The 13889-nt window shown below is 40.0% G+C and overlaps 1 protein-coding gene across 1 annotated transcript; it reads left to right on the forward strand.

Annotated features, from left to right (window-relative positions):
* Positions 1-207: 207 nt before the first annotated feature.
* LOC139735874 (uncharacterized) lies at positions 208-13889 on the forward strand. The gene is made up of 6 exons (XM_071646623.1): positions 208-245; positions 5541-5824; positions 6847-6998; positions 9592-9709; positions 12177-12235; positions 13034-13889. The coding sequence occupies exons 2-6, from the start codon at positions 5561-5563 to the stop codon at positions 13137-13139; spliced, it is 699 nt and encodes a 232-aa protein (XP_071502724.1). The 5' UTR covers positions 208-245; positions 5541-5560; the 3' UTR covers positions 13140-13889.

The following is a 13889-nucleotide window of genomic DNA, read 5'->3' on the forward strand; positions in this document are numbered from 1 at the left end:
CCAGAGAGCGAGGTGTGATTCTGCAGGCTCTATACACTCGTACCCGGTGGTCGTACGCGGAAACTAGGTGGTGCGGTTGCCCTCGCGGAAGCGAGCTAGTAAAGTTGTGCGTTATCATCAGGAGCTGAGAAAGCCCAATCAATGCCTAAGTACAGGATCTGACACAGATACTTTAGCGCGATATTCAAGCGCGTTGCATTGTCATATCTTCGGCTGGTCTTAGTTTCATTCTGCATGAAGAGAAGGTAATGCCTAATTTAAAATAGTCATATTGAATACGCTTCTGTAATTGTAATTGACCTTATGTGTCAGTAATCATATTTCATAAATATTTGGTCGTATGTTGTTTTTGTTTTTAATACGTGTTCAATGTTAAGTCTAAACTATAGTTTATGCTCGTATTAGCCTGACCAGACACTGTGCTGCGCACAGGGTCTGACATGTGTTAGTGTTTCAACGTTGTAAACGACCGTCACTATTGACGGCAAAATCACATAAAATACCTTTTATTTTGTATGATTTTAAGAGTAATATAATTTGCAACACTTACCTACAGCGTATTTTCCTGATGGTTGAGTTGAATTCGGCGTTTTGTTGGTATCCAGACCTTATTGTTGAATTTTTCGGAGTAGATCGTGCGGTGGCAACTTTTCCTTCGAGAGCTTCACAAAAGCAACAAACTACTACGCATGCGCATTCAGAAGTGGTTGCTTTTTACGTACGCCCGTGCGCCCGTGCGTTTCATGTGTTACGTAAAGCTTGTAGTAGATCCGCGCGTGCTGCACCGGCAATGATTTGAACTTTTTTAGTCGGGGTCATCCGACTATCTCATCACTTCCGCCCCGACTACCTACGTTGTAGTATACGAGAGTGAATGCCATTCATATAACACGCAGATGAGGAGTGAAGCAGTAAGGACGTTTACAGACCTGATTTCAGCCATAGATTTCGGTAAGTTTTAGACGTAATTAAACAAAAAATCGCATACCGGTTATTGAATGATGGTCATAGATTACGATAATTCCTTATATTTTAGTTTTCCACGATTAATAAAGATATTCATGAAGGAAACAGTGAACGATAACAACGTCCGCGAAGGAAAAGAGGTGCAGCGCTGTCGCCAGCGCTGCGTGTAGTTATGCTCGTATGTGAATAGACCATTGCCTGGGTACGGTATGTGTGGGAATATAGAATACGGAAGTAGACTACTCACAGGGGATGATGGTGTACAACGAATCCACACACTACACATGCTATACAATATCACCACTCACTTTGGCCCCGGCCCACCGGGTGGGTGCAACGTGTGTTTACGTCTCCGTCACCGACCTCCGCTACCGATCACCAGATAGACACCAGCTAGCTCCTCCGGCTCATTATTACTAGCTAGCTACGTATGTTGTTGGTAAGGCACCAGGAACTATCTAGAGACTCTACTACTAATTTATAGTAGTGAAGACTGGACCTAGACTGAAAGTTGTTGAGTTTCGACTCCTTCATCATAATTGGAGTTTACTTCATATTTGGATGTAATTTTTAGAGACGTAAAGCGTTGCTTATTTGCCCCTCCAGGCCAGTTTCATTATCCCTCTGATTGAGTCTGAATATTACTGATAATAATGGGCTGTACTTTAGGGGATGGCTGTTCCAGTGTTTCTCAAGTGCAAGGATAGATTTGAATTGATTAACACTTGTTGCTCTGACAGCTGTGTCTGGCAAAGAGTTCCAATTGTTACAACTACGAACAGAGAAGGTTTTTTTTTTTTGTAGCAACATATATTTGGATCTGGGTTTTCTGACTTTCATGCAGTGGCCTCTGGCTCTGGTTCTGGAGCTATCATTATCAATTCAACCAATTGAAAAAAATTGTGTACATCAAGGTGGTCAATCCTGTTCATGGTCTTGTAGATTTGTAGAACCTCTGCTCTTTGTCTCCTGTAATAGTCTCCAAACCCAGGGCTTTCAGTCTGTCTGGATGTTCCAGGTGGCGAAGATGTGGAATGAATAGTTGATTTGTGGCTCTTTGCTGCACTTTCTCTAACAAATCCTCTGAGATGAGATGAGCTGAGATCACTTAGCTATTTGGCTTGGCTTCTGTACTAACGTTAGATCTTCTTAATGCCCTTGACACTCCTTGACCATTTTGACAGTCGATTTACACTGTACAGGCTAGGTTCATTGATGAATTACTGTTAAAAAGTGGGTATTTTCGCGCGACTAATTTTCGCGCTTGGCCGGGTAAGAAGAGTTTCGCATGTTTTTAAATCCGTGGAATCAAGACATCACGCACAGTGAACATATGCCTATGGCAAGCAAAAATATCGGCCTGCTTTTATTTTCGCGTTAGTTTCCGGTTGCGCAAAATGCACGAAAATTTCCACTTTTACAGTAAGTCAAGTTTACACTCGGCTATACAGCCTAAAATTTATCATAGTCATACTCATAATTTAACAGCTGAGACAGTGTGTTGTAGAATTGACTGGAGTGGAAGTGGAGTGTACGTGTACGTGATTATTCCTGAATCCTTGACCTTGCTGATGCTGACATCAGTGACGGTGCAGTGTCGGCCAGATCATGATTCAAGGGTTCAGTTATTTCCAAATCCCAAGATGCTCCTTCACACAGTTATGTGGTAGCGCTTCGCATTTAGGCTGGTCGCAGTTAGGGTTTGGCGCAGTGTAAAAATGTGTTATAAAAATGTTAGAGCCGAGGTAAAAATGTGTGTTAAAAATGTTGGAGGTAAAAGTGTCAGAGGTGTAAATTGGGTAAAAATGTCATAGATCTTTACAAGTGAAAATGTTGGGTAATAATGCCAGACTCGGAGGTACGTCGTATAAAACGACAGAGGTAAATAATGTGACAATTGTAAGCACTGCTGTAGGGGGTACTAGTTCAAATTCATGAAATTCTGTTGTTTCTTTTTATTGCAACTGATTGACAAATTGCCCAATATCAATGCAAATAAGCACTGAATTGATTAGTGATTTTAGTAGTAACCATGCATGACAATTTGAATAATTACACAATACTGTAACATCTGCATGCTATAGTATAAGGATCAGTCAGAACCAGCACTTGGCTGTTGGGCGGAAGCTCGGTGGTCTAGTACTAGACCTAGTTATCTAGTGGATATAAAGACACCTGTCAGGGGATACGGACGTCGTAGGTTTGAATGCAGCTCGAGTAGTTCTGTGCCCATGATTTCTTTTGACATGGGTACTGCTAAAAGCATTGGTCAATTCAGTGCTTATTTGCATAGATGTCAGGCAATTTGTCAATCAGTTGCAACAAACCATAGGTTTCAAAATCATGAAAAATGACTGGAACAGTCTTCCAGAGGAAATCGTGGCAGCTTCAATCCTTGACACATTTACATGTATGTCAAGGGTCAAAAAATAACCAACCATTTTTGGACATTTTTTTTTTTAACAAAAGGTAAAAGAAAAGAAATTACAGTGTAAATGGCAGTACAGTACGGTAGGTCAATGCGGCTCAGGACAGGTCAAGCTTGGTCTATGTCCCTAGTGCCATAATGATCAACCTATTGATTGTGGGCATCTTTGGCAAGACTAGACAAGACACAGTTGGACCAAGGAGGTTTACATGGAGTTCCAACTGGCTGTAATTATTCAAACAGTTGTCAGATTTCTATTGATGTACAAAAGAATTCCACAGGTGCACTTGTGCCTTTGATGATCGATGTTCAACGCCGCCGTCTTGCTGAGCAATCTGAATTAAGATTCATTTTGAACGTTTAATCATAATGTTGGCCATATTTTGCTTATTTATTTATTAAATGAATTGAAATTTCACTTAATGATAAAGCATGTAATACAAAAGTCAATTCCGTCCAGAAATTTGCGCAAAAGTATAAATCAGAGCTGTATCGTGTGAAAATGTTTAAAACTGTACCATCCTGGAAAGCTGCTTTTATCGCTTTTCTGCTTAATTTCCACAAATGAAACTATTAAGATGGAATAATCTTCAAGTATAATTCTTTATTGATAGATATATCAGATTAGCGCCCGGGTATGCCCAGTTGAGTAATTTTCATCTTTGTTTCAGCATTCTTTGCTCAATTTCTATTCGCGCGTCCTCGTGTCCGTTCCACCTACCTTTTATAAGAAGGGTTAGCGAAAAGTAATTACCATCACAAAAACGTATCTTCCTTTGAAAGTGGCTGGTGATTATGCAATGAGACACGAGTCAATTGTCTTCGTATCTGCGCGGCAGATCCTGTTTGGCACATGCTTCAAATATTTCTTAGTAGCGGCATCAAACATGGGATCAAAAGGAATAACACTGTTGTTACTCCATCTCTAGAACCTCCTTGGTTGGACGACACAGTGTAGATCTATTTCACTAGTGCACACTTAGTCAATTAGGCAGAAACATTATTTTATCATTGTGATTACATAATCTAGATCTACCCCTTGAACACAGAGGGTGGGTTGAGTTCCTAGTTGGATTCACATTTGTTTGTTTGTTTTCAGATTTGGCCCTGGCTCTTCGTATGGTTTGAGTTGAGAATTCTGTTGCATTGCATTAGATGTTACTCAGAAATTAGAATTTAGAGACTTAGTAAGTTGCTTGATTGAGAAAATGAGATTGACGTCATCTCATTCGTTCAAATGAATGTAGACCATGCTTACTTTATAAGGTGAGCAATATTAGGTTTGGATTCTGGGCTCTACCACAGGGGTAACATTTCATTGATTTGTATGAAATGCTCCATTCAAGTCGAGGCACATCCAGTAATGTAGTGCCTGCTCAAATTATAGTAATTAGTATTGTTTGTATGGTAGCTTCAAATCCATGAACAGACAACCCCATTGCCATGAAAAACTTTGAATTCCACAAGATACAGATGTTTTATATTTCATATGTTCCTAATAGGTCTGTGTTTGGAGGAGGTGAGTGGTCAAGACCACGTGGATGAGATCATAATGTGCTTCTATGCATGAATGATGCTTTAATCCCAGTAGTACTGGTACCCTCTGGCAAGGAACTCTATCCTCATTGCCAAGTCTTTCAGAGGAGACTTCAAGTTAAAAGGCACTAGTCCTGTGTTTAGGGGGAGTTATACCATAATGCATGTGTGTGTGTGTGGGGGGGGGGGGGGGGGGGGTGACCACTTCACTGGGGTTTCACCCTGCTCTTTACAAGAGAAGACTCAGAAGTGAAGTGGGTGCACACACACACACAGAACAAAACATGTGATACATGTATCTGCCAGAATCTGCAGGATTAAAGGAGGCAGATTACCAGAAGAAGAAGAAGTAGAAGAAGAAGAAGAAGAAGAAGAAGAAGAAGAAGAAGAAGAAGAAGAAGAAGAAGAAGAGGAGGAGGAGAAGGAGGAGCATAGGCACACTGTAGAATAGATGAACTATGTGTTTTCTACAAAATTACATCATGTAGTGCTCTATCGAAGTACATTTGCCGAATATGATAGCTATGCAAATTCTGTCACACACAAATTGCTTGGAACTGTACCTGTAGACTTTTAACAGTGAAGTCCTTTTCACTTTTCTGTTGTGCAGCCTGACTTGGAAAACTAACCATGACAGACCTGAAATCAGACTTGCAGTCATACCTGTCAACGTCCTCAAAGTCCAGCTCCCAGTCCAGTAGCTCTTTTTCCTCTGGAGCCCAGAATACGCTGAACTCTGTGACTTCATGGTTTTCTGGTACAAAGGGAAGCAATGGACACAGTGATGAAGCAAGTGGAAATTTGCTAACAGGAGCACCAAAGGAAGGAAATAATGGTGGGGAGACCAATGGATGGTTCAGTCAAGCTGAAAAGGATCCACTATGCCCTTCACTGGTAAGGTGAAAGTTTTTTTGACCAGTGGCAGTAGAGTGAACATCACTGACTTCTTATGGAAAGGGGTAATACTGAGAAAGTAATGGAATTGACAGTGTTACATGTTTGAGCAAAACAGTGATTTTAGCAGCAACCATGTTTAGACAGAAAACTGGATGATAATGTCATGCCCCCAAATGTCATCTATTGACCTACTTACAAATTGTCACTACTTTTTCTGTTTTCTTTTCTTTTTTTTTTTTAATGCGAAAAAGATCTTGTCTTACATATCACTTTTGTGTGTATGTGTGTGTGTGTATATGTGATGTGCAAAATCTTGGGATTTTAGTTTCTGAATCATAAACCAAAAGCATGTTTTTTTTTTGCTTTTTTTTTTTGTTTTTGTTATGAGATGTACAAATCAGGTTGTTAGTTGATGTCATCATGACACCTGAGCTAAGATGCGCATTTATAACGAATTCAAGATAAAATAAAAAACACATAATTTTGTAATTCCATAAATATTATTGTAGGTCAGATAGTGACATAGATTGTAACTTTTCTGTTCATCCAATTTCAGTCTTAGCTACTGTTAAGAAGGAATCGCTCAAAACTGTGTGTAAATTTCAGTCTGTGTGTGCTTTGTGATTCAGGCTATGTTACAGTGTTGTAATGACCACATACAATGACACCACCAAGATTATACTGTGGTGGGGGGGGGGGGGGGGGAGGACTTCAGCATTGAAAATCTAGCAATAGCTAATTTTATGCAGTGACATACGTAGCAATGCATTATCTGTTGAATCATCTTTTTTTTTTCTTCTTCTTTTGGAAGATTCCCAGTTACAATGTATACCTGACATAAGTTTACATTGTTTTAAAGCAGAATAATTCTATAACGGTACAGAGTAACACAAGTTGAAGGAGCAGTAGTATTGCTCATCACTCCATTTTAACGACAATCAGAAATCCCCTTTCATTATTTTTTATGTGTAATAGTTGTATTTCATCTTTATTTTCATTTCCATTTATGTATCCTGCAGAGTCGACAGCAAAGAATCATGGGATTCGTTGGCTGCCTTCTTGCTGGTATTTTCTGTTTTGCTTTGGCATGGACTTTTGCACCTATGATTGTCCTCAAGCCAAGGAAGTTTGCTCTACTCTATACGCTGGGTAGCCTTTTCTCTGTTTGCAGGTAATATCAAAACGCTGTTAAAGTAGATATTTTTGCTCCAGTAATTTTTTATGCTCTGCCAAGTGAGATGAATTTCACATGATTTTAATTCTGCGGAATCAAGACATTACACAGTGGTACAAAGCAAGTAAAATTATTTGCATGTTTTTATATTCATGCCAGTTTCTGGTTCACGCAAAATGTGCAAAAATTTCCACACCACAAAAATTGTCACTTTTACAGTACACTTATTAGTAAATTGACAAAGGGGAATTTGCAGTGATGATATACGACAATTGCAGTTCACCTTGCCTAAATCAACTTAATCCACTTTGCATTAGTCATATGATAAAAGATGATATCACGTTGTGTGCAAAAGATAGTTTTTAAAAGTCAACTCAAAAGTCGAAATTGAAGTGAATAAATGTTCTCTGCTACAAAAAGGATTCACCTCATTTGAACTTAACTGTTTTACAGTCTTGCATAATTTTGAAACAGCTGTGATCTGACATGATCCTTCAGCCAGCTGACAAACATCTTTGTTTGACCACTCCAAATTGTTTTGCCCAGAAAATATAACCCTTCTACCTTTCAAAAAAAATATAAATTCTGCATTTTCAGTCATTAACATCTCTAGGTGACTGTATATTATGACATTCAGGCAGCTCAAGTTATCTGAATTTCTAGGTTTGAATCATATCAGTAATACCAATATTTATACTCTTCAAACAGCTATTTAAACAATACTTCACAATAAAAAGTAATGCTTAATTGACACTGCTAGAAATGGCAAGTAACATTTTTAGCTCACCTGAGCCAAAGGCTCAAGTGAGCTATTGCGATCGCCCTTCGTCCGGCGTCCGTCGTCCGTCGTCCGTCGTCCGTCGTCCGTCGTGCGTCGTGCGTAAACTTTTTACATTTTCATCTTCTTCTTGAAAACCCCAAGACCGATTTTTATCAAACTTGGCAGGTAGCATCCCTAGGAGGTTAGGAACTCAATTTGTTAAAATGGGCACCATGACCCACCCAGGGGGCCCCCAGGGGGGCCCAAACCCCCCAAAATTAAGGAATCTTTAAAAATCTTCTTCTCTAGAACCAGAAGTGATAGAGCTAAGTTAATACTATGAGTTAGTTCATTGATGACTGTAGTTTCAAGTTTGTTCATGGCAGAATCAGGGATGCCCCCCTTGGGACCCAGGGGAGGGGGGTGGGGAGGGGTTCTAATGGGGCCTAAATTGTACATTTTCATCTTCTTTTTGAGAACCCCATGACCCATTTTCACCAAACTTGGCAGGTAGCATCCCTAGGGGGTTAGGAACTCAATTTGTTAAAATGGGCACCATGCCCCACCCAGGGGGCCCCCAGGGGACCCCCAGGGGGCCCAAATCCCCCAAAATTAAGGAATCTTTAAAAATCTTCTTCTCTAGAACCAGAAGTGATGGAGCTAAGTTAATACTATGAGTTAGTACATTGATGACTGCAGTTTCAAGTTTGTTCATGGCAGAATCAGGGGTGCCCCCCTTGGGACCCAGGGGAGGGAGGTGAGGAGGGGTCCTAATGGGGGCTAAATTGTACATTTTTATCTTCTTTTTTAGAACCCCATGACCCATTTTCACCAAACTTGGCAGGTAGCATCCCTAAGGGGTTAGGATCTCAATTTGTTAAAATGGGCACCATGTCCCACCCAGGGGGCCCCCAGGGGGGCCCAAACCCCCCAAATGAAGGAATCGTTAAAAATTTTCTCTAGAATCAGAAGTTATACAGCTAAGATAATACTATGAGTGAGTACATTAATGACTGTAGTTTCGAGTTTGTTCATAGGAGATCCAGGGGTGCCCCTCTTGGGGGCAGGGGTGGGGGGGGGGGGGGGTTGGTTAGGAAGGTCCAAATGGGGGCCTGAATCGTACATTGTCATCTTCTTCCTGAAAACCTCATGATAGATTTTCGTCAAACTTGGCAGGTAGCATCCTTAGGGGGTCAGGATCTCAATTTATCAAAATGGGCACCATGCCCCACCCAGAGGGCCCCAGGGGGCCCCCAATTCCCCAAATTAAGGAATCTTTAAAAATTTGGGCCCTTATTGTACATTTTCATCTTCTACTTCAGAATGCCTGGTCAAATTTTGGTAGAGCTGTGAATAATTTAGATTAGTGACTGCGTGAAAGGTGAACTTGCGATACTCAGGTGAGCGCTAGACCCGCGGGTCTCTTGTTGCTGCTATGATTTGACAAAGTATGGCAGCAAAGCAGAATTACAATTGTAGAAATTCCTGAGTGCGGAATGAAAAGACAGCAATGTATTACGAGTCCATTTCATAGAGAAGATTTCATTACTAGAGCTAGGTGCCCAATGGGATCAGCATTAGTACTTGCAGTTTCGTTATTCTTTTAATTTGGATACACAGATTTTCTTGGTCAGCAAAGTCTGAATCAGTATCAGTATACCTGTATTGCAGAAAACACTGATATTCAATGGGCTCATGTGAAGTGATGATAATGTCCAGTCAGATATGCATTTTCTTCATGGCAAAATTTTTGTCTCATTGTCATGCTTTGTGGAAGTGAATTCAGCACATTATTTTTATAACAGATATATACCACTCTCTCCATAACAGTTTCTCTCTTCTGTGGGGTCCTATGAATCACCTACGACACCTCTGTTCAAAAGAACGAATGCCATTTACTGCTACGTACTTTGGCACCATGTTTGCCACTTTGTACTTCTCAATGATAGTGAGTATGAAGCCAAGTGGATAATATCTACTGTACTAGTTTTTATGTACATCATTTTTGCATGTTTTATCATCTTCATATCTCGTTTTCTGTGCTACATGGCGTCATGTGTCCGATATATGTTTTCTTGTAGTCCATCTGTTTATTCTATAATTGTATTTTGTGATTGATACTGTAGATTGCAATGTATAAGGCACACTCATGTGTAAGTCACATCTCAAAATTGTTATCTTCAACAACAACAAAAAACAACCTTTATAGACCTTAATGTGTATTGTATTCCCAATGATGCAAAGCCATATCTGTGATAGATCTCCAGCTGAAAAATTCTTGTAGCTGAAACCTCACAAAGTTTGTCCCATGACCAGTCCACCACCTGTTTGCAGGCGATGCCTCTGAAGCGAGCGCTCATTGAGATGTACGTTTGTGTATTGTTCACATAACAGTCATTAGCTGTCAGATGGAACATGCTTTTTTCTTTGTTGCACATATGCACCATTGACCAAAATGTTGAGAACTTCAGCTTTTATAAGTTTGGCCACCACTGTGAATGGAAGGGCGAACATGGTGAAGTGTTTGTGATGTTAAACTTAAAGACGTTTTGCCAGTGTGACCGCGACTTATGTTTCTCTGTTTGAATTCTAAGAATCACAGAGCAAGAAGAGTGGTTATAATCTCAGCATCCTTTGTTTTACTGCTTGTTGCCTGCGAGTCTGCATCTTTTTAGAAGTCCCAGATTTTATTCTTGCTTATGTTCATTCAGCAGCGTGTAGATTTCAAGTCTGCATATTTTCATGCCTGCTTTTGGCAGCTTGTTCATTTCACATCTGTTTGTTGCCTGCTTTATATAGTAGCAAAGTGATGATGTCACAGTCTTTTGTTATAGCTTGGGTGGAACCAGGGGACCGTTTCATGAAACTTTTTGTCAGTGATTTACACTGACAACTGTTAAAGCTACTGAAATCCTTGCATATGATTGGCTGATAGCAAATTTGTCGGTGAAAACCTCCGACGAACTCGTTGATGAAACGCCCCCCAGGTGCAAGCATGGTTAGCAACAAAAGTAGGGGGGGTTCACATGTACACCAATTAGCGGGATACAAATCTCGAGATTTGCATCGCGATCGATATCTCAAGTTCTTTTGCACGTGTGGACAGAAAAAACCCGACAATTAGCGCGATAAGCATCGCGAAGCTAATCCCAAGAAATCTTGTGCTAGTTCATGAATTAGCGGGATAATTTGCCCCGCGCTGGTACGTGTGAACGGTGGGATTAGAATCTCGAGTTTTTATATCCCATCATACAATGCGCACATCACAACAGCGAGGCCTCTGCAAAGAGGTCCTTCACCTCTTCGGCACCCCACAACAACAGCGCGCGAACCACACCACTGACGCGCAAACAACAATGGGCAAAGAGAAGTGTGCGCAGGCAGTGATAGAGAAGGGCTCTGTGTGACCCAGTTTGCAGGCTTTGCTGTTATCTTGATTGGCAATTAGCGGGATAATTCTGTACGTGTGAACAGTTGCAAAAACTCGAGATTCCGAGAGCGATCGTTATCCCGCTAATTTGGAGCATATGGACAGTTGCGAAAATCTCGAGATATGGAGCGCGATCGTCATCCCGCTATTTTGAACGTGTGAACCCGGCTAGTGTTCACAAACTGGGCCAGGTGAAGCTGTTTATAACCAGTTTCCATGGGGATGAATGGCTATGTCATCACATTTTGGTACTCTTTGGACGTGGGTTGAAGTATGCGAGGCTCTTTTCACTTTCTGATGTGGTACAGTGTATTTCTTACCCTAGGGTACTGCTAGAAATTCTCCATCTTGTTGAATTATTTGTTGTTGTTTTTTAGCGCTGTACCTTGCGTTGCCAAGAAAATGAATGAAGTTATTTTAAGTGCTTTCTTCAAGAAGATTGTGTTGTTTTAGTGATCTAATCACAACAATAATAAATGCTTAAACAGTAGTCTCTGCTTAATCAGGTAGTGTCAGGCAGAGTACTTCTTACCTGATAAAGTGGTGTACCCTGTTAACGAAGAGCATGTTTCATTCATGTCACAGATATCACACACTGATTATTCACCTATCTGTATCACACTGACAGCATGATATGTCACTACACAGCCACAACTCATCTAACAGTCACACAACAACCTTCGCAGATAGCCCTTTTTTTATGTAATTGTTCCAAGGAGAAAAACATTAAAAACAAATTATCATGTAATACTGTACCCTGTAAGCTCATTTTATTTTATATTATAATCAATGATACTGCAGAGAAAGATAAGAAATTATGCATCACTCCTTGAACAGCTGAAATGAGCTGGCCCAACTTTTTTATTTTCATATTACTCCCTTTATTCACTCAATGCACACTTTTCTATCTAGGATTTGTAGCATAATTTACTGCATCAAGCCTGGAGTCAAGTTTACAATGTCAATTCTGTTCTCTCTTTCACAGAAACATGTCACCTTGATGACGATTGTTTGTGCAATTCTGCAAATGTGTGCCTTAGTTTGGTAAGTTGAAACAAAAAGATTCAGCTTGAACAGTGAATTTGATATATATTTCCAGAGTAGAGCTTAGGAGGATATATATTTGTATGTATAAGTATGAATTCAAAGTACATGCGATATTTAATGGTGTGTGAAATACATCTTGTGAGTTTAAAACATTAAAAAAAGAATAAAACTGGGACTCAACAGCCAGAGGTAGGAGTACCGTAGTTCTCATCATATGCAAGAACTATTCCATGCTGACAATGAATAAGAATTTACTGCTATTTTCAACAAACAAAAAAGAATAAACTGTATATTCATAAATTGATAGCAGTATTGTATCATATGAGACTTCGTTTTTTCAACTTGCCTTAGGACTTAAGAGTGAAATTATTGGGAAATAACTTCCATTTCCTCCACACAATCATGAAACAATTGATATGCCTCATACTGAAGCCAGATGTAGAATTTGTATTAGTTCCATTTATTCATTCTGCTAATACCAGGGTATGCATTTGACATTCTGGGACCTCTTTGAATAAATAGATTTGAAAAAATATAGTTTAACTTATTTATATATATTTGGTATTGATAGTTAAATGTGTCATCAACATATTTATTTTCAAAACTAATAGTTGCATAAAGCCTGGCAATTGAATTTCACAAAGTCATTTAAAACTCATCAAGACGACTGTTTAATAGCTCTGACTTGATTAATGACTGCCTTAATGATAGAGTGTCTTAGTTTCATTTGGTTCATCGTTTTTTAGTATATATCACTCTGATATACTTAAGTTTGTAACTTTCCTGTGTGCCTAGGTATGTCATGAGCTACATTCCAGGAGGACAGACTGGACTCAAGTTCTTCACAAAAGTTTTCACATCAGTAGCAGGGAAGGCTGTGTCTAAGTCCTTGCCGGTCTGAGAGAAGGAGCCTCTATTACTGAAATGCTTGTCAACTGCATGCATGTATGCTTGGGCTAGACTTCTGTATACGGGCACACTGTTGCTATCCATGGAACAACGAGTCTGTAGCTGTAATATGAAAAGCCAACTAGCAACTGGCAGTATGTGTATATGACATCCTTCATGAAATTAATGGGAACAGACCTGAAGTCGAACTTGCATTCTCATGAAGTGTGTTAAAATGAGACTTATTATTATGGATGAAGCTACAAATATGTGACCGGCGACAACGGTTTCAGGCAAAAGTCGGGAATTTTGAAAATGCATTTTTTCACTGAATCACATTGCCCATTTCCTAAGCTTTGCATTGATATAAAACACTTGCATTCTTCGGCATCATAAGTGGGCATAGAAAGAGAAATAAGATGCACTTTTTAAGTTGTTAGCCTGACAAAAGTGCAAGAAAACAGGCTTTGAAGATTCACCTCTTTCTCAAAGACAATGTCCGAACGGCGATGCGAGGGGAGAATCACCCATCCGTACGATGGTGCCAATCGATGTTAAGCTCCGCCTCTAGCAACCACATCACCTTCTGATTGGCTCACTGAGAGAGTCAAATTTCCCGGGCACCTTCCTCGGAGCTCAGCGTATGGAGCCGAAAAACAATGCATTTCGCTCGTGTTTGTTTACCAGTACGTCTTTCAAGATGGCGAATACGATAATTGCACGTATGCTGTACATGTACATGTATTGTGTATGGCGCATGCAT

This window comes from Diadema antillarum, unplaced genomic scaffold (assembly GCF_040938485.1).
Source record: "Diadema antillarum isolate AM-2024a unplaced genomic scaffold, OU_Dant_1.0 seq00000604_RagTag, whole genome shotgun sequence".
NCBI lineage: Eukaryota > Metazoa > Echinodermata > Echinoidea > Diadematoida > Diadematidae > Diadema > Diadema antillarum.

Excerpts from the sequence above, each read along its gene's own strand:
- LOC139735874 (XM_071646623.1), top strand. The coding sequence starts at position 5,561 with ATGACAGACCTGAAATCAGACTTGCAGTCATACCTGTCAACGTCCTCA. Across the intron at positions 5,825-6,846 it reads ATCCACTATGCCCTTCACTG|AGTCGACAGCAAAGAATCAT; the intron begins GTAAGGTGAAAG and ends TGTATCCTGCAG. Across the intron at positions 9,710-12,176 it reads CTTTGTACTTCTCAATGATA|AAACATGTCACCTTGATGAC; the intron begins GTGAGTATGAAG and ends TCTCTTTCACAG.